The sequence below is a fragment of the Coturnix japonica genome, chromosome 9 (genome assembly GCF_001577835.2).
Source record: "Coturnix japonica isolate 7356 chromosome 9, Coturnix japonica 2.1, whole genome shotgun sequence".
NCBI classification, from domain to species: domain Eukaryota; kingdom Metazoa; phylum Chordata; class Aves; order Galliformes; family Phasianidae; genus Coturnix; species Coturnix japonica.
Genome location: NC_029524.1, coordinates 20,863,753 through 20,882,641, shown reverse-complemented (window position 1 = coordinate 20,882,641; position 18,889 = coordinate 20,863,753). Strand labels below are relative to the sequence as shown.

Below are 18,889 nucleotides of genomic sequence, written 5' to 3'. Positions count from 1 at the left end.
TGGGAGCCTTGCTTTCTGCGTTACTCAACCTGCCCTCACGCTGTGATTTCTGCCACCTGTCCTTTCCACAGCAGTTCCCCAGGCAGGGCCTTCAGCAGACACAGCAGCAGCAGCAAACAGCTGCTCTCGTTCGACAGCTTCAACAGCAGCTTTCCAGTGAGTGCAGCTGTGTGTGTGTGGGGTAGGGGGGTAATGGGATGTGGAGGTAGCACCACGTAAGAGCAGCGAGGGGCTGGCAGCGGGCCCTGCACCCAGCAGCTGTGTCACAGCACCGTGCTGCTGCCAGCACATGCCTGGGGTCTGTGGGTTGCAGAGGGCCATGGCAGGAGGGGCCGGCTGCCCCACACTGCTGCCCCACATTGCTGCACTGCTGCCCCACCACTCACCTCAGCTGCTGCGTGTGGGAGCGACTGACGGTGCTTTGCTGCCATGCTGTGAATTGAAGGCATTTGGTGCTCTGCACTGCATCCAGCACATTCCCTTTGCTTTGTCACCAGGCAACCAACCGCAGGCAGTGAACCAGTACGGGCATCCTTCGCACTTCTGACTCAAAAGGTGGGAAGGAGGCGGCGCGTTCCGTTTGCACTGAAGAACAGAACATTCAAAATCCAATGCACTACTTACTGCTAGAAAGCAAACCTTCGTTTCCTTCTCTGATTATTTCAGTAATTATTTTTTGTGCTGCAGTTGATGTGAGTATGTAACGAGGTGGTTCTTGGGGGGAGGGGGGCTGAGTTCCTTTGCTTTTAATTAGGTTTAAATGTAAGGACTTGTGGACCTATCTGAAGAAAGTTATCGCAGATTTTATGAATCTGGTGCTTTTTAGGTCCCATTCTTTTCAAAGAGAACAAAGAACGCCAGGTCTGTTTGTTTATTCGTGGGAAACATTCCTTTGTTATTATTATTATTTTTTTAATGAACCGCGCTGGACCAAACTGCTGAACCCAGGGGCGCTCCTGGCCTGGGCGTAACAGCTGATTTGTTCATCAAGATGCTCACCTCTGTTTGGTGGTAGAACGAGCATTGATTTGAATTGTGTTTATTTGACTGTAATTTTCACACGCACTTTATAAAGTCGTTTAGAGTACCGACTCTCTCGCTCTCATTGTGGTAAGAAGGTGCTGAAGTGGGTTTATCGCTTGTATTAGAACTTCTTAACGTTTATATTGAAAGCCACAATGTAATGTTAATAAACCGACTGAAAGTAGCTGTGTTTCTTCATATGTGGTCTTTTGAATGTCCGGTGATCCTCGGAGGGCTGGGCATGCACCGTGCAGCCGGCTGGAAGGCGCTCTGTTTGGCTCTTGGTGCTCAGTGAGGAAATCCCACGCTGGGTTTCACAAGCAGGGGCTGAAAAAGTCCTTTCTGCCACTCTGGGAACTGCCATCCACACACACTGCAGTGGCCCTGCAGGGGCTGCTCTGTTATCTGTGTGTCTTTTACTGGCTTTGTACGTTGGCTGTTCAAAATTCTGGGCTAGATGCTTCATTTCTGGCCGAGCTTCAGTGGTGTGATGTTGGTTCTGTGTGAATGAAGAGTAACTGCGGAAATGAGAGCTGCACGGAAGCTCTGTAAGTAATACCACAATGTTCTCCTTCATGTTTCTGGGTTGGCCAGGAAGTTAGAAACTTTGTGCTAATCATAACTTCTATATTGTCAGCAGCAGTTGTTCGAGCTGTAAACTGTTACATTTGCCTCATGTTATCCCATTTGTAAGATTTAATCCCATAAAACAGTTAAAGTTCTATAGATTCTGGTTGTCTTTTAAAATAATCAGATAAGTCTAACTTGCATAAAAGTTATTTCAGTTTGTTCTTTTTTTTTTTTTACAGGGATTTACTTACCCCTGGTGGGAGTGTACCGCTCTTCATAGTAGTTAAAGCAGTCACAGACACTGATGGGTGAGACTGGTGTAACCTGTGTGGTCACTCCATCCATCTGCTGAAGGAAGCACACAGCAAACCATGTGCAGCTGATGCTCAGAAATGGTCACGTCAGCTGAGTATAAAGTCTTAAGTGAACAAATAAGTGAAATAAATCCCCAACTCAATCATTATGTGGTTAAATGATGACAGAATCTGCATGTAGCTCTTGGCATTTGTGTACTTTCTCACTCATGAGAACTTTGTGTGTTAATCAGCTGAGGGGTGTTACCGCAGGAGGTTTGGATGCTGCATGGCACTGAGGAGTTTCATTGCAGAGTGTTCTTATGAGAGATGGATGTTTTATCCCAGAGGAGATACTTGAACTTTGTTGTTATTTTAAAAGATGTGAAGAGCTAGACGTGGTGAGATGGGGGTGGTGACCCTGGGCTCCCCACATGTCTGTCAGGCTTCCTGTAATGGTAAGGGAGTGCTCTCACCAGCAGCAGTCCCTGCTCTGCTCTACAGCTGCCGCAGGGCAGTGTGGTCCCCCTCCATGGCACTCGTGTGTCCCCACTTGGTGAGTTTAGGGGGAAAGGCTCTCCTGGCCCTTCTGTCCTGGTGTTAACACTCTTTGGAAGAATGTGAGTGAGACACTTGGAGCTGTCATTACTGATTGATAGTTATTTGACCAGTCCAGTTCACCACTCGGTTGTGCGGAATGCATGTGTAGCCATTCCCATCTGTTCTGAAGGCAGAAGGTCCCTCCTTAGACCTACCCAGTGCACTGAGAAAGCAAAATTCTCAGTTGACATGCAGCCTGACGTAATTGTTTTCTAAGCGAGAAATCTATAGAAGAAATTTTGTGACAACTGGAAAAAATGATGCCAACCGGGACTAAAGCCCCAATTCTCCTGAATGCATCCTCCCAGTGCTCTGCACAAAAGCCTGCGGGGCGGCCTGTCCTGCTGGCTTCACAGGGAATGTTTATTTAAAAAACACACCAAATAATCTAGGATGTGAAGAATCTAATCTGCATCGCAACAAAATCTGCTCTTTGGTCCTGGGACACTCTTGCCTTCTGAGCCCTGCTTCTGATAGCCGCGCAAGGTGAACGTCATTAATCTAATAAGAAAACATCAATCCTGTATGGAAGTTCTCTAGGTATATTTCTAGAAAGTAATTTCATTTCATATTCCAAGTTTGCTGGCACGGCAAGAGTGCCTCAAGTTCAGTTTTATGTAGGTCCCTTTGATCGCTGAATCAATGCTGGATAGTAATAATAGATTTAATTTTCCCCAAGTCCTTTTTCTTTTTTGTGTGATCATTGCAGTCTGAACCCTGTAAATGTATTTAGGCACTTCTGTGCCTTTGGCTGCCTTTGCTTAAACTTATTCCAAGAATAAATTCAGTCCAGCTGTAGGCTTTGCTACCAATCTTTCATTCTGTATTTCTTATTTCAAATGACATGAATGTATGTGACTGTGAAATCACTGCCAAGATGGTTCTTTGCTGTGCACTTGTATGTTCCAGAGTCTGATGGCTGGGGGTTCCGGATGAGCAGAGTCCCCTGGGGATGCAGCAATTCACTGCCAGGTGCTCGGCCGTGTTTACCTGTAGAAAGCGTGGAGTGGTCAGGCAATTCCCATGTAATTTCTGGCTTTGGTATTCCAAGCGCTGTGCAGCTGAGCTGAACTGCTGCACCAGGCATCGTATGTATGGTCTGTGGGGGTCTGTTTGTAATCCTTGGAGGATAGGCTATGATGGTGACAGGAATGGTTATAGACAAATCTCCGGCAGGGTTATGGGCCTTACACACGTAATGCCCTCTGTCATGAATGGTAGCTGCTCGTATAACCAGTGTGCCATTTTCCAGCAGAATGTGTCTGCTGTTGATCTGAGGTCGGTCCAGCACCTGGCCACCTGGGAGAGTCCACGCTGTGCTGGGCTTGGGGTTGCCATCGGACAGGCAGTGAAGTGATAACGATTCCCCGCTGATGCCCCTCACTGGCCCCTTGGGGTGAATGAGGATGGTGGGCTTCTGAGCAACTTCTAGGACAATCAGCTTTTCAATATAGCCAACTTGGTTCTTGGCTGCACAGCGATACTTCCCTGCTTTGTCTCTACTGGAATTGAGGATGGTGAGGGTTCCATTGCTTCCCAGGAGGAACTCGGACATCCTGGCCCCCTTGGAGATCCATGTGCCATTGGGCAGCATCCAGCTTACTTCAGGTGGAGGATTTCCATCCACAGAGCAGTTCAGTGTGGTTGTTTTTCCAGGTATTGCTATTATCTTTTCATTGAATGGATTTTTAAACATGGGTCTCCTTAGCATTTCCAGTACCTCCAGCTGCACCACCAGCATGCTCTCTCCCCAGTCGTTCCGTGCCACACAGATAAAATCTGCAGTGTCGGAAGGCCTCAAGTTCCGGATTTCGAGTGTTCCATTTCTGTGTATGATGATCCTGCTGCCGTAGTACGGGGCTGTCAGGAAGATGTTATCAGGCATGATCCACATGATCTGGGGGGGAGGTGTCCCTTCTGCCCTGCAGTCAATTTGTTTCTTTGAGTGCCTCACTGCCGTCACTTTAATGATTGTTCTGTTTGTGTATAAACCATTTATGATAGGTGGCTTAGCATCAACATGCAGTTTATACAACTTTGTATCATCCCCTCCAGCATTCCGAGCAACACACATATACTCGCCAGCGTCCAGCAGTTTGGCTCGGTGGACTGACAGGGAGCCGTTAGCGTGCAGGAGGTGCCTGTCTGTGGAAGAGGAGATCATGTCGCTGGAAGGCAGCAACCAGAATATTTTCGGCTTAGGTTCCCCAGCAGCTTCACAGTCCATCAGCGCTGTGTCCCCCGCTTTCACTTTAATGTACGTCTTGTAACTGTGCTTTATCTGAGGGGCTGCTGTGACCACTGTGATGTGTACTTTCATTTCATCTCTCCCCAGAGTGTTCTGAGCGTAGCAGGTGTAATCTCCCTCCTCTGTTGCTCCAGCTCTGTTGAGATACAGCGTTCCATTGTCAAAGAGGACGTATCTGCGAGACCTGTGTCCACTGTCATCTGCCTGCATCACGTTGTTGATCACCGTCCCGTCTGGCAAACTCCAGGATATTTCTGGTGCAGGTGACCCAGAGGCCTTGCAGTCCACCTGGAAATCTTTTCCATAGGGTACCAGTTTCTTGAAATACTGTTTGTGGTCAATCTTGGCTGGTTTCATTGTGATGCTGACTTTCATCAGTATCAGATCATCTCCAAGTTTGTTTCTTGCGACGCACAAATAGTCCCCTGCATCCTTTTCAGTAACTGCCTCAATCACCAGGGATCCATTGGGGTACACATGGATTCGACTTCCCATTCTGTTTTGGGGGGAGAAAGAGGAGAAGAATTATGGAACAAAGTGCTGAAGGTGAATCCCAAGTGCTGGAAGTGGCTTACAGTATTAACTCGTTAAGTATGGAGTGAGCTTTCATCCTTGATCTCCTAGTTTAAAGTTCTATTTCATAAATTAAAAAATCCTCATGATATATATTCTGTGTTAGATATCTGACTACTTTAAGCAAAAATTTAAAGGCACTATGTTCATTTTCCAGCCCGTTTTCCTAGACTTCTTTCCTTTACTGAAAATGCCAAGGCTCTTTTCCCACAATGCTGGGATGTAAATGGTGGTAAATCAAATCTGGGTGCCTGCAGTGGATGAAAGAAACACATAATGGGGCTGGGACCTTTGGGTGTCTCTAAATGCCTACAGTGAGCCCGAGCTGATTCACACAGTATTTCTTTACATCATTGCTAATGATGCTTTGTTGTCCCTGCATTCAGCTCGGGCCTGCAGGCAGCAGGAGCTGAGAACATCACTGGTGTCAGAATGTGCTGCCATTTACTCTACCATGATTTCAGTGAGGAGATTGCTGCTGTTAGTACTACAGAGGTGTGTTCAGAAGTGAATTTAGCTCATAATGGATTGTTCCAGTGATGTTTCACTCCCTCACACCAGCACTGGAGATACAAGCATGTGAATTTTCCAAGAGCTGGGGAAGAAAACAGGCTCCTACCTGTGCCACTGGTCTACGACCGCTTTGGATGGCAGCCTCCAGATTATCCTGGGCTGGGGCTCTCCCGTGGCTGTGCAGTTCAGCAGCAGTTTATCCCCAAAACTGAGCTGAGTGGTGCCCTGGGAGGCAGCAGCTATCCTTGGCAGTGTGTCCCGGTGCGGCACGGTGAGAATCACCACACGGCGTTCCGAGCCTGTTGAGCTTGTGGCAATGCACTCGTAGTTGCCGCTGTCAGTGGGCGCGATGCTGCTGAGCCGCAGGGTGCCATTGGGGAGCATCAGCACCCTGGTGTTCACAAACTGCAGGGGCTTCACCACCGTCCCTTTAGCAAGGACCCAGTGGACGTGGGGCTGAGGGTTCCCTTCTGCAGTGCAAGGGAGGTTCAGGTCTTGCCCTGCCATAGCTGTGATCTGCTGTCTCTTTTCCTCCAGGATGATGGGAGGTGCTGCGATGACCTGCAGCTTGACAGTCAGCGTGTCGGTGCCTGCTGGGTTTGTGGCCGTGCACGTGTAGAGGCCTCTGTCGTAAACCGTGACATCCTTGATCATTAAGGTGCCATCTGGCCACACGAGAACTTTCTGATTTCCCTGGGAAGAGCTGGAGATGTGCGTTTCATTGGCCAGAACCCATGAGATGGAGGGAGGAGGTCTGCCCTCAGCCGGACACCTCATGGTTACGGGCACCCCGGCATGGGCAGTGAGGAGCCGTGTGCCGCCTGCGATGCGGGGTGGGTAGGCAACCACAGCCAGTGTGGCCAGGAGTTGTGCTGTGCCCAGAGCGTTGGTGGCAGTGCAGCGGTACTGCCCGCCGTCCTGCAGGGCTGCCTGTGCAATGGCAAGTGTGCCGTTGGGCAGCACCATCCACCTGCTGCCACTCGCTGGGGCATCGGTCTCTGCGGGAGGGAGGGACAACAGCGAGGTGTCAGACCTCTCCATCCCACCTCATTTTGCTGTGCCCCTGTATATTCTTTCCTTATCCTGGTCTACTCTGCCTAAATACCCGAGAGAGTGGGGGTAAGAAAGGGAGAAATAGTAAATCTTGCATATGCAGTGGAAAAGCTTCAAAAGAAAACCAGAACCTGGCTCCTCAGTAGAGTCAAGGCTTGGGAACAGCAGGTAAGGATTTGTGTAGTCAGAAGTACTTGGGCTCAGCTGTGTGTGAGCGTTGCAAATTCATCAGTGTTTTAGCATTGCAGTAACTTGATTTCATGGTTTGTTTTGACAGATGATAGTTTGTCAGATTGTTCTGAAGCAGCAGGTGACATGTGAGAAGAGCTTTAATCTTCTCACAGTAAGCACAGAGTTAATGTTTACATATGCACATATTTAAAATTTCCCTTAGCAACTGATTTGTAGTCGATATTAAGACATTCCACCAGACATGCTGGGATGTCATTTTTCTCACTGTTTCTTAGTTTGCACCATAACTGGTCCTTCTCAGAACTCCTACACTAGCGCTACTGACTGCAACCTCCTGCCAGACCACCGGAACAGAGCTGCTGCCGAGCTTACCTGGGGAGATCTTGGTCCACTCTATTGTTGGCTGGGGGTTGCCTGTAGCTTCACACGGAATGAAAGCATCTGAGTTGGCCAGCACAGTAAAGGCAGCTAATTTTCCTCCAGTTATTCTGGGCTTTGTGAAATAGTTTCTGCTTAAAGAGAACAAGGATGGAGGGATGCTTGTGATGCTTTCATGATGCTGTTTCTGGTCGGACCAGCCATAGGCAGAGCTGCCCCACAGGTGTGCATGTGGAGCAGCCACCTGCCGCAGTGTTGGCATAGTTGGTGTGTTGGCTGTTAAGGTTTTGCCTCCCCATTCTGCAGATGGCAGCCCAGCACTGATTCCCCACATGGGCAGTGCTGGAGTGGGATGCTGGGCTTGGGGCACTGCAGTGCCCAGAGCTCTGCTGCTCGGCTTGGTGCTGCCTGGGGCTGTGGGCTGTGCCACGGGGCCACCCTGCATCGCCTCCTCATCTGTCCCCAGATTTGGCTGCTCAGCTGCCGGGGTGAAGGCTTTGAGTTGCCAAGTGGGTTCTGAGTGTGCTGCAGCACTGACTGCAGCAGGATGCGCATGTGTGGCACCGAGAGGCTCCGAGGGCGGCGCTAGGGTTGGGTTCATTGCAGTGGGTGTTTGTGGCGGAGTGCTGTGGGGCAGCAGTGACATAACGGGGGTGCTCACCCCTATGCTGGGTGCTGCTTCTGTCTGTGGGGCTGCCGTGTGCCTGTGCTGTGCTGTGCCAGGTGGGACGAGAGCCCATAGAGCTGTGACCCAGCCTGCAGGTGGGCTGTCGGACACCGCTGCTGCAGATGTGTGCCTTGTGGGTGCAGCTGGCAGGCTGACAGCAGCTGTGGTTGCTGAGGCTGTGTCTGATGTAGTGTGGGTGCCAATGGCTGGGCTTTGTGAAGGAGCTGGTTTAGGGGGCCGCCTCCTCCTCTGACTTCTCCTTCTTCCTGTTCTGAACAATTTACTTGTCATTTTGGCGTTGGTTTGACGAGCTGTAGGAGCTGTAGTTGTTGGCTTCAGACTCTCTCTGCCCATTCTTCCAGCTGTGCTCACTGCAGGGCTGCAGGCAGGGGGCTTCTCTGACGTATTGCTGCTGTAAGGGGGTTTGCCTAAAGATGGGAATCCAGCTCTGTGATTGACACCCGATGAGATGGGTGTGAAGGGCAAAGGAGAGACGTGGGGCCTTGATGCTGCTACTGTAGTTTTAGGAAACAAGGCTGATACCTCTGTTGGTGGAAATGCATCTGTCCTCAGCGCCTCCTTTTGTGGGTCATTTCCAAAGAGAAATGCTCTTGTAATTGCCCCTCCCAGGGTATCTTTGGATGAAGACCTGGAGAAGAAAGATTGTGGGGCAGAAGCAGTCCTTGTGCTCATCATTTGTGTGATTTCTGCAGAGTGAGCTGTGCGGGTTGCAGTTGTTGGCAGTCTGCTGCTATCAGGCTGTGCTCTGTAAGTGCTGCTGTGACGTGGAGCTCTGCTCTCTGCTTCCTGCTGGGCAGCATCTCCAGTGCTTTGGGTACTGACAGGCACTGCTGTGGAAGTGGCTCCTTGCCTTGCAGTGGGTGCACTGTTCTCTTCCATGAGGAATGCTGTGCTCTGAGCTGTGCCTGCTGGGTGCTCTGAGGGTGTATTTGTAGTAGAGGGGGAGGGCAGAGGTACTTCTGGGCTGAGCAGGTTGATGCTGCTGTGTGAGTTGCTTAAGGCAGGTAAGTTGGGGCTGTGTGTTGAACTCAGCAGGACAGCTGGAGCAGTAGCTGTTCTCCCTCTGGCAGAGCCCTGTTTCCCTGAATTGCGCCTGTGCCCTCTCATACTCAGGAGGCGTCCTGGCCTGACCATTCTTCTCCTACCAGAAATTTTCCTCCTTCTCCCATGTTGCTGTTGGGCCCGAGGTGTGTGAGTTGTCACATCCCAAATGGTTTGAGTGTGCTGATGAGTAACGATGTTTAGGCCCAGTGATAGTGCAGGAGTTGCAGGTTTCTGAGCACTGTGGAAGTAAATGTGACCGAACTCAGGGTTTGGCTCACTGACTGTTTCTGCAGGTGCCTGACCACCTGTTTTGGTGGAAATCTTATCAGTGACCTCTGTAAAACCACGCATCTCACCCACTGCATTTTGGGAAGTGGCAGGTGTGCTGCTGTCTGTAACACTCCTCATGGCTGTCACAGATACAGCCTTTAAATGCCCACTGTTATGTTCTCCAGGAGATGCTGATCTTTGCTGAGCCCTGATGAGTGCAGATGCTCTGCTTGCTCCCTCTGCTGCCGCCGATTGTTTCCCAACATTTGCTGGTGTTTGGCTTAAACTGGGTCTTTCCAATGAGTCTGAGGTTGTGGCCATAGGGTTTGGATCTGCTGGTGTGGGGCTGGCGGATGGGCTGGGATGTGGGAAGGGAGTGGGTGGGGGGGTCCCAGCCCCTGCAGGGGTTGAGCTTCCCTCTGTGCTCCCCAGGGGAGACGCGGTGGCCCTCTCTGTTACTGTCCTCTCTGTTACTGCTATCATGAACTCTTGTTCTGGAGAGATGGGTTCACCAGATGTTTCCTCCTCATCCACAGGCTCCCTTGAGAACTCACGGACCTGAACAGGCGGGTTTGTTTCTACTTCTTGTTTTTCTATCCCAGGTGGGTTCCTCTTTGCTTTTTCCAGAAAGGCTGCCCAGCGCTGGGGGTTGGCTTTCTTGGCTGAAGAGCCAAAGTGCCTTCGGTGCCCCCTGAGCCTCCTGCTGGCTTTGTCCCTGTGCAGATGGGATGGCATTCTCCTGCGGCCGCTGCCTGTACGGGTGCTGTGTGTGCCCTGCTGTCTGCGTGCTGGGGCTGTGGGCTCCTGACCCGTCCAGGTCAGCAGGGCAGCAGAGGAATTCTGCTTTCCTCTAGCTGGAGGCAGCAGTGCATCACCAGAACCATCACTCTCTTCCCACTCTCCTGCAGCTACAGGCACCTTCTGTGGGGTGCTTTTGTCCTCTCTGACCAGCACTTGGAAAATCAAAAGATCAACACCATACTGGCTGGCTGCAACACATCTGAAGTAGCCGCTGTCTCGCTCTGTTACCCCCTGTATTCTTAAGGTACCGTTGTCAAAAATGTGTTTGTTTCCTAAGGAATGGTGAAGGACCATGTGCTCAGGTAACACCCAGCTAATGGCAGCATCTGGAACTGCGGTGGAGGTACAGGGAAGGTCCAGAATGCTGCCAACTGTTGTGGAAAGTTGGGCCCCATTTACACTGCTGTGTTCCACGTAAGGATCAACCACAGTGATTCTAAACGTGAGGATATCTGCATCATTATAATTTGTGCCTATGCAGTGATAGAGCCCAGTGTCAAATGTATCAGCTGTTCGTAATGTGAATGTCCCAGACTCTACTACTATAATTCTGCCATCCTCACTGACATAAGGGGCTCTGACTTTGCTTCCGTCGGCCAATATCCACTCTATTGCAGGAGCTGGCTCCCCGATCGCTTGGCAGTCCAGTTGTACTGTGCCCCCAACTAGAACAGTGTGCTCTGTTTGTGTTTTGTTGTCCCTGGGGATCATTGTCCAGTTATTTCCCACTTTCTTTTGGTCAACAGCAGGCAAAGTAACCTGAGCATCAGTGAAGTACTGGATGTGCAGCGTGCTAAGTGTAGTTGCTGTCCTGTCAAGCTGCAGTGCCACTTTGTTTTGCATTAGCCACGATGGCTCAGCTCTGAGTTCAGCCTCCACATTGGTAAAAAGTTCATCTTTTTCAGAGTAGATTTGCTTATATTGGTAGGTGATGAAAGATGTTTCGGTTATGAGGGCACTCCTTTTGAGTTTGAGGGGAGAACTACTGTACAGGGCCAGTATGCTCCACAGCTGCTGAATGTGTCCATAAGTGATGTCGCACATGAGAAATGATGAGAATGATGTGTTGAGTGTTATGACGTTGTCCTCTTTGTCAAATGAGATTGGAGACATTTCTTTTGGCTTCTGGATGTTGCAAAACAAGTTACCTCGATTTCCTCCTTGGTCAGTCATGTTCAAAACCATGGACCCTATGGGAGCTAGGAAGTCCTTGGGAGATACAGAGCTGGAATCCCCATCCTCTGGCTCTGTGAGGTTTTTGAGTTTCAGGGTGTGACGTATGACTGGCTTAGCACAGGTTAGAGCTGCAGGAGGAATACCCACAACGTTCTTCCCTTTGCAGTTCCTGGGGCTGGCACAAACTGGGCATTGCTGGGCACCAGAACTTCGGTCTTTTTTGCACTTAATGACATCTGAAGGAAAGAAAAACACAGCTACATTTGTGATTCGGTTTTCAGTATTAGGACCAGGACTCTTAGGAGATAAACAAACAAACAAAACAAAAACAGGTGCTGGGGAATAATGTTTTAAATAGAGGGGGAAAAATAAGGAATAATAGAAGTGAGTGCAAAATGAAACATCAGCTTCACAAGGTGTGCTGTAATGGCCTGCTGTTCACAAATGGGTCGCTGGCAGAATGTACAAAAGTGATGAGTTTATGTAGCTGCTTCTGCTTTACATCTGTTAATCTGCTGTGATAATCTAAGGGAGTGGGACAAATAACAACACATCCAGTACACCTCTGAAAGACTGATATATAGATGGTGAGAGCATTAAAGCAACCAGAGAGACACCAGGTGCTGTTGCATTTCCAGTCTTCCGTAGGAGGAGTGTATGTCACAATAAATAAAGGACGGTGGTATCAGGAAGAAGATGATGCTGTAAGGTGATTAAAAAGAACAAGCAAAGCTTTCAACTCACCTGGCCTCTGTTTGGCCCATTCTGCAATCCACTGTAGATTGCAGTCACAGGACCATGGGTTTCCATGAAGGTAAATGCTCTCCAGCTCAGACAAGTAGGAAAACATTTCTTGTGGTAGCAAAGTCAGTGCGTTGTCAGACAGGTGTAAGTGCTTTATGGAGGATACTTTAAATATTTGGAGGTAGCTCAAGGTGACAAAAGTATCCGGATGGAGCTGCTTCAGTAGATTTCCTTCCAAGTGGACCAGCCTCAGTGATGTGAGGCCATAGAAAACGTTGGGATTTACAAATTCAATTACATTGTGGTCCATGTGCAACCGGACCAAGCTCTTCAGACCATAGAAAGCATCTTGCTGAAGTACACTGACCTTGTTGTAACTCATTTTTAAAACCTGTTGATGAAAAAGCAACATTATATTGCTATAAGGCTCCTGGGCTGTTCTGATCCGTGACCACTGGTGTGAAGTATTGCAACTGACCAGCAGGGCAAATGGAAGGGAAAAAAGCATAGGAGGAGTTATTTGTGGTTGTGAGGAGATAACAGCTGAGCTCTCAGGCACAGCAGTAGCTTTCACAAGGGTTAATGGAACCTTTTCTGTCTCTCCCTCCTCACCTCTCATGCTCTAAAGCAGTTGAGTCAGCACTGCATTTTCTGAGTACCTCAGGCCCTTAATGGTCACAGATGATCACAGCTATGATGGTGTTATTCCTCTGTAATAATTAACAACAGCTCTGAATTGAAACTTAACTGGAGAGTAACAGTTAACTTGTCATGGAATCGGTTGGGAATGGTTGGTCATAAATAATTGTTCTATTACTTCTGCTTGTATGAGTATCTAGATGACAAATACAGATACTAAATAGGTGGGTGCTATACTGACTGTGACAAGTTAATTAAAGACTGCAGATGCAGTACAATTAGGAACAGGAAACCAAAAGGCTGAAGGTGCCTGGACTGCTCCCACAGACTGGTGTTACTGTCTGGTTGATTGCTTAAAGGTCATAATGGAAGCTAAGTCTGGGTTATCCCCAATGCATCTTCCTTACCTGTAGTGAGTGTAAATCCCTGAACACCTTATCAGGGATTGCATTTATCTCATTGCTGTGCAGCATCAGTAACTCCAGTTTCTCCAGGCCAGCGAAGTCCGTGTCAGACAGTGTGAGCAAGCTGTTGTACCTGGAACAAACAGGATCCCAGACCCAGCTGAGTCAGACAGCCACGCGTCTTGTTTTAAAGCAAGCAAACCAAAACCAAAAGAAAACTCTCTGAAATGTGTGAAGGGAGACAGCACTTCTGACATCTAAAATGAAATTGTGTGTATGTCATATGTTCTTCATAGCACAGTATGTTAACTTGTCCAGGGTGGCTTCCTGAAGGCTGTATCCAAAGTGGATGTAGGGAATAACTGCAGAAACATGCAGACAAGAATGCCAGTTTGGGGCTGCAGGGTACCAGGGCAAGGCGGGCACGTGATGGCAGAGGGCTGCAATACGGTGTTGCCTTTCTACATCATACTGTCATGGAGAAGACCTGGACAAGGCTTCCTTTGCAGTGTGAGGACAGCCCACACTGAGGGTGTTGCCTCCTTGTGCTGTCCCCGACTGCTGCAGAGCCCGCAGCCCTGCAGGGTCTCACAGTCCTCTGCTGTCCTTCCTGCCACCCTCTGCTTTCCAGGTGCACTTCTGGACCTTCATTTCCTCTGCTCAAATACTGCCTTGCTGACACGGCCTGATCCACTTCTCACATGGCCATCACAGCTCCCAAGCCTTCTGGTAATGAGCAGAGGAGCATTCCCTGCTCCTCCTGATCACTTAAACTGGATCATTTTGGAGGCTGAAATATTCAGATAAATGCTATTTCCCATAAGCTGGATAGATAACAGTGTAGAAAATGGTGTTATGTGACATTCTGAAGTCGTATTGAAGATCTGAACACTTGTGTTGTGCTTCTGGCCCCACTGGAGCTCTGAGCTGTCTTTTCCCAGAATTTATTATCTGTTTCAGACCCCTTCAGAGCTCAGTGCTGCAGATGCAAGATATTCAGATAACATAAAAGAATAATTTAATTCCAAATTAAATTATTAATTATTTTAATCCAAAACTTTTAAAAATTCTCGCATCCCCCAAAGCTCCCCACGATGTTGGAGGTCTCACGCTTCTCTGCCTCTCCTTGTCTCATTACAGCCGCCTCTGAACAATGCAAACCATTCACCTAAGTTTCATTCCCCGCCTGGGTTAGTTCCTAGTCCTACAGCTGGGAACTCTCAGATGTTACTTCGCAAGGCGCTGAAAGGTAACAGCCAGCAGTACCGCCCTGACCGAACGTACCCCAGGTTGATGCGCTCCACGTCCGGAGCGATGTGCGGCGGGACGGCGGTGAAGTAGCGGAAGGTGCAGTGCACCTCGGCGGGGCCGTAGCAGGCGCAGAGACGGGGGCAGGCGGCGGGCAGGGCGGCCAGGCGGGCGGCCAGGCAGGCGGCGAGCAGCGGCCGCAGCCAACAGCGGCGCGGGGCGCCCATCGTGCGGGACCCGCTGCGGGGCGGCCGTCACGGCGCGGGGAGCGGACGGGTTCCTGCACGGGACGGAACGGCGGCGTTCGGAGCGGTGCCGGGCCGCTTCTGTTGACGAAGCTTCGCAGTTTCAGACAATAACCGGCCCGCCGGGCTCAGTCGAAGCTCTCGGTTCTGCTCTCGGGTTTCGGATGGCCGAAATAAAGCGCGTCGTTCTGAAGAAGCGGCCGCACGCCCTTTGTCTGGGAGAGATGCGCAACCCGCGCCGTTGCTTACAGGTAACGTCGTAACGTAGCGACCGAGAAAAAGTAGGAACCGAGCGTTTGGCCGCCGATCCCCCAGGGCTGCCCGGCCGCTTATAAATCTGCTAGCAATCTGTCCTCGGGAACGAACACGTCAGCTCCTTTCGTGCCAGTAATTACTCCAAACAACAGTCACTAATTTCAAAGCCCTCTCGGCACAGCCGCAGTCCTCCCTCCCCCACTCGCCTCCTCCGAGCCGTGCTGAGGAGCGGAGCCGGCACCTGTCCTGCTGCCCCTACCTGCGCCAGCGGAGCCCAGGCGGGCGCTGCCTCGGGGCCGGGCCGGCAGCGATCAGCCCAGCCCAGCCCAGCCCAGCCCAGCCCGGCCCAGCCCGGCCCGCTGCCTCCTCCTCCTGCTGGAGGGGGGTCGGGGCTCCGGGCTCGAAGCGCTGGGAGCTCCGGAGCCAGCGAAACCCCACGGCTCGGCCGGAGCGTTTCCCCGTCGCAGCCACCTTCGCGAGGAAGGAACGGCACCGCTGAGATTTGGCATCAGGGAAAGAACGCTCTCCCGTGCTTCCCCCCCGGCGGCCGCCGGTGACGCTACAAACTCCGCTACAAACTCCCCGCAGCCTCGAGGAGCGACGTTCCTCGGCAGATACTTCAGCTCCTCGCGTTTTGCTGAATGCTGTTTATAACAGCGGTAAATTTAATCGGCGGCGTGTTTCTGTCCAAAGGCTGCTAGGGGAGGTTAAGGCGTCACTGCGTGGCTCAAGAGCTGTGAGACCTTACAATTGCATTTTAAAAGGTGCCTTAATTATTGCTGAGCGATTACGTCTTTATGCAGTCTGTGCTACGCGGAGTAAATGTGAGCTCTCTGATCCAAAGGAAGTTTCTTGCACAGAGTTAAGAGCTGGGACCTTTGAGGAAACCCATCTCAGGGCAGCACTGCGGGGCCCGTGGCCTCTTTCTCCTTTCCCAGTGTCTTTCTCAGTGTCGGTATCTGCCAACACCATCCCTCCTACCAGCAAAACCCACTGGGTTGGATGTTCTCTCCCAGCCCTCGGTTTGCCCCAGTATGGCCTAAAGCCCCTTGGCACCTTGGCTCTGTTCAGCTTTATAGTCCATTTACATTGAGGTCAGCGGGTGGGACGTGCAACACACTGCTGGCTGTTGCTGCAGCTGGTGTCTCATCTGCTCCACCACGACATCATTTCTGTCTTTGCAGAGTACAGAGCTGCTGAGTTTTGGTGAGACATGGATGGTTCAGCCATCTCTCAGGCACTTCTGTCTGCATTACGCTTTTGCTACTCCATCCAGAATTGTAGAACAAGTACCTTACCGATGTCACACAAACCTCCTGCTGTTTGTCTGCCTGAACAAAGGCTACTGATGGTTGTATTTGATACGGTTACTAAACTACCAAAATATTTACCCAAGGAACATCTGTGCTACATGCACCAGGAGTCACAAAGTGACACCCTAAATAGGTTCCTGCCGACTACAGGCAGCTGCCACTTTCTTGCAGGTCAATATTCAGTTTTCTGTGTAAGTTCATGGACGGATCTGCCCAAACGATTCCCAGTAATGTCTCACCGCTGCTGTGCAGATTTCCTGCAGTCGGTTCAGCAGATCAGACGCGGACGGTTCTCGAGGCACGGAGCGGCCGCAGAAGGAAGCGGTGCCTCCTGGTGCCGGAGCGATGCTGGGTGCTGCTCATTGCCAGGCAGGCTGCGAGGAGCAGCCGAGGGTGGGCGCCCGGCTTCCAAATGGCCCTCAAACACACTGACCCTGGTGACCAGGACGCGGCAAGCGTTTTCAGCCAGAGCGATTGCCACAGAGCTTTTTCATGGAATCAGTGTTTGTATCAGATAAATACTAATCTTGCCAAATGCATCAACATTCTGTGAGGAAAACCAGCGCATGAAGTTGGTATGAACCTCTTCACAGCTCTCTGTGCTGTGATGGCAGCCTGTGTTACCATGACAGTGGTGAACCTCATGGAACACACAGGTGGTCTCATCCAATTCAGCACGGGAGCACTGGGCAGGATGCACTCAGCTACGTGTGCTGCCCGGCACCTCCAGAATGACAGCACAGCTCCGCTGAGCACCGCTGGTGTGTTCACTGCTGACATTCCAAGGTGATACCTCGATGGCCAGGAGGAACACGAGACCACACTGCCCCATCCACCATGTGCTGCTTCTCTGACTGATAAGGAAAGGGTTGCAAGGTTACAATTAACATCCTGCTAAAGCTTAATTCCACTCTGAAGGGTGATGCTGAATTCCTTTCATGAGCTGTTTTGTTCTTCTGGGTTACTGAGGTCAGGACTTCTGGTGCAACATGTTCTGATGCTGTGAGAACTTGTTGCAAAGATGTGCAGGTGATTGGTATGTCTCTATAATCTGTGGCAGAAGAAGGAGTGAGGCTTCTTCTGAGAGCCTTACCCAAAAAACATACTTGAAAATCTGCATGCAAATTGAATGCATGTATGTAAAATACATGATGTGCTGTGTCAAAGCTTTAAGAAAAGGGAATTCATTTATGGACATACTATGTGTGCTGTAATTAGAGCCCAGCTCTTACTCTGCTTCTCAGAAACACAGTATTAGATTACAGCAACCCACAAAGTTCTTCTTCCATGAGGTTGCTGAAGAACATGTGGAATAGTTTCCATTATAACGTGGCTGTGATTTAATGGGGCTGCCTTGCAAAAAGTACAATGGTTCCACAATCCCATGCTGATCTTTCTGTTTTGCTGGCAAATCCATTTCTTTAGATGGAATTCATTACTGGGGAGAGTCAAGGGAGCCTTTTGTTAACTGAAACTCTATTTTGGCAAGAAATTGTGGTTGAGTGTAAACAGTAGCGCTGGGGAGAGGAATGAAGGAAGTGCTTTGGAGATGGGCTTTCAAAGTAAGTCACACAAACCAAACTTAGAGTGCAATTCCAGTTGTGTTTTTTTCCTCCCAGTTCAATTCCTGCCACACAACGTGATTAATTTGCACGAGGAAGGAGGAAAGGCAGATTCTACAGCTCCACATCCCACAGCGTTCCCACTCTGCCTCACTCCTCTCCACCTTTTGCTGTCCCATCTCTCCACATTGTTCAGGTCTCCTTAAAGGCCATTTGCAAAATGTTTTCACATTCTGCCTTTATTTTTTTTCTTTTCATGGTTTGTTGCTGCCCAAATTCTTCCAGTATCTTCGGTGCCAATTCACTGTGTGGTTCTGGATCATGTGTCTTGTTGTTCAGAACTGGACTGTCTTGCCGTTTACTTCAATATGGAAGTAATCCCAAGCAAAACAAACTAAATGACAAAGCAGCATGTCAGCTGCTTTAGGAATATGTTGTTCTAAACTCATGTTGGAAAAGGAAAGCCCACAGAAAGGTATGATGTTCAAATCTACCCAAGAATTGAGTGTGCTGTGGAGCAGTGGTTTCCCAGGGCACAAGGCTGCCTACTGTCTCATTCTTCTGCAGCAGTCAGGCAGGAGGAATGGGAACCTGCCCAGAGCATCAGCTGACACATGGCGGGCAATGGGCTGAGACACCGCTCCACTCCCAGACCCTCTACTTGTACCAGAAATTACTTTCCCCTGACAAGGTTATGGCTTCTGCTGTGATTTACATGTAGAAAGGCCTGAAGATGTGATGTGAGGCAGTCACATCTGCCAGAAATTTTGAAGGCTGAAACAACGCTGTGATAAGAGAACAGCTGGTCTGCATCTGCAGCACTACGTACTGCTGTGCCTGAGTGAGTCCCTGCTGTACAACACAGCCCCCCATTCATAAGGAAACCAGTGCTGGGTCACCATCCCAGGACAGGGCTGTAAGCACAAGGTAATGCTGCACTTTCTGTAAGGCGTTTTTAGTTTCTCAGCTTGCCTAAGCCCATCCTTACATGCTCCAGGTCAGGCCTCCAGTATCAGCATCTCTTACGTACAGTGCAGCACAGTGAGTGTGCTGTGCA

The 18,889-nt window shown here is 50.0% G+C and overlaps 1 protein-coding gene and 1 long non-coding RNA gene across 4 annotated transcripts; one reads left to right on the top strand and one right to left on the bottom strand.

Moving 5' to 3' along the window:
- Positions 1-150: 150 nt before the first annotated feature.
- Positions 151-2,069, top strand: LOC116653851. Its single transcript, XR_004308414.1, has 2 exons — positions 151-692; positions 1,833-2,069. It is a non-coding gene; the product is annotated as an uncharacterized LOC116653851 (long non-coding RNA).
- On the bottom strand, positions 858-15,251 carry IGSF10 (immunoglobulin superfamily member 10). 3 transcript variants are annotated; one of them, XM_015872144.2, is made up of 6 exons: positions 14,494-15,251; positions 13,213-13,342; positions 12,167-12,557; positions 7,438-11,658; positions 5,927-6,818; positions 858-5,230 (listed from the first exon to the last, which is right to left on the bottom strand). In XM_015872144.2, the coding sequence occupies exons 1-6, from the start codon at positions 14,682-14,684 to the stop codon at positions 3,322-3,324; spliced, it is 7,734 nt and encodes a 2,577-aa protein (XP_015727630.1). In that variant the 5' UTR covers positions 14,685-15,251; the 3' UTR covers positions 858-3,321. The 3 variants fall into 3 exon arrangements, with proteins under 3 accessions (XP_015727630.1, XP_032302501.1, XP_015727631.1); XM_032446610.1 differs by lacking the exon at positions 14,494-15,251 and having other exon boundaries at positions 13,213-13,402; XM_015872145.2 differs by lacking the exons at positions 7,438-11,658; positions 12,167-12,557; positions 13,213-13,342; positions 14,494-15,251 and having other exon boundaries at positions 5,927-7,321.
- Between the last annotated feature and the right edge of the window lie 3,638 nt (positions 15,252-18,889).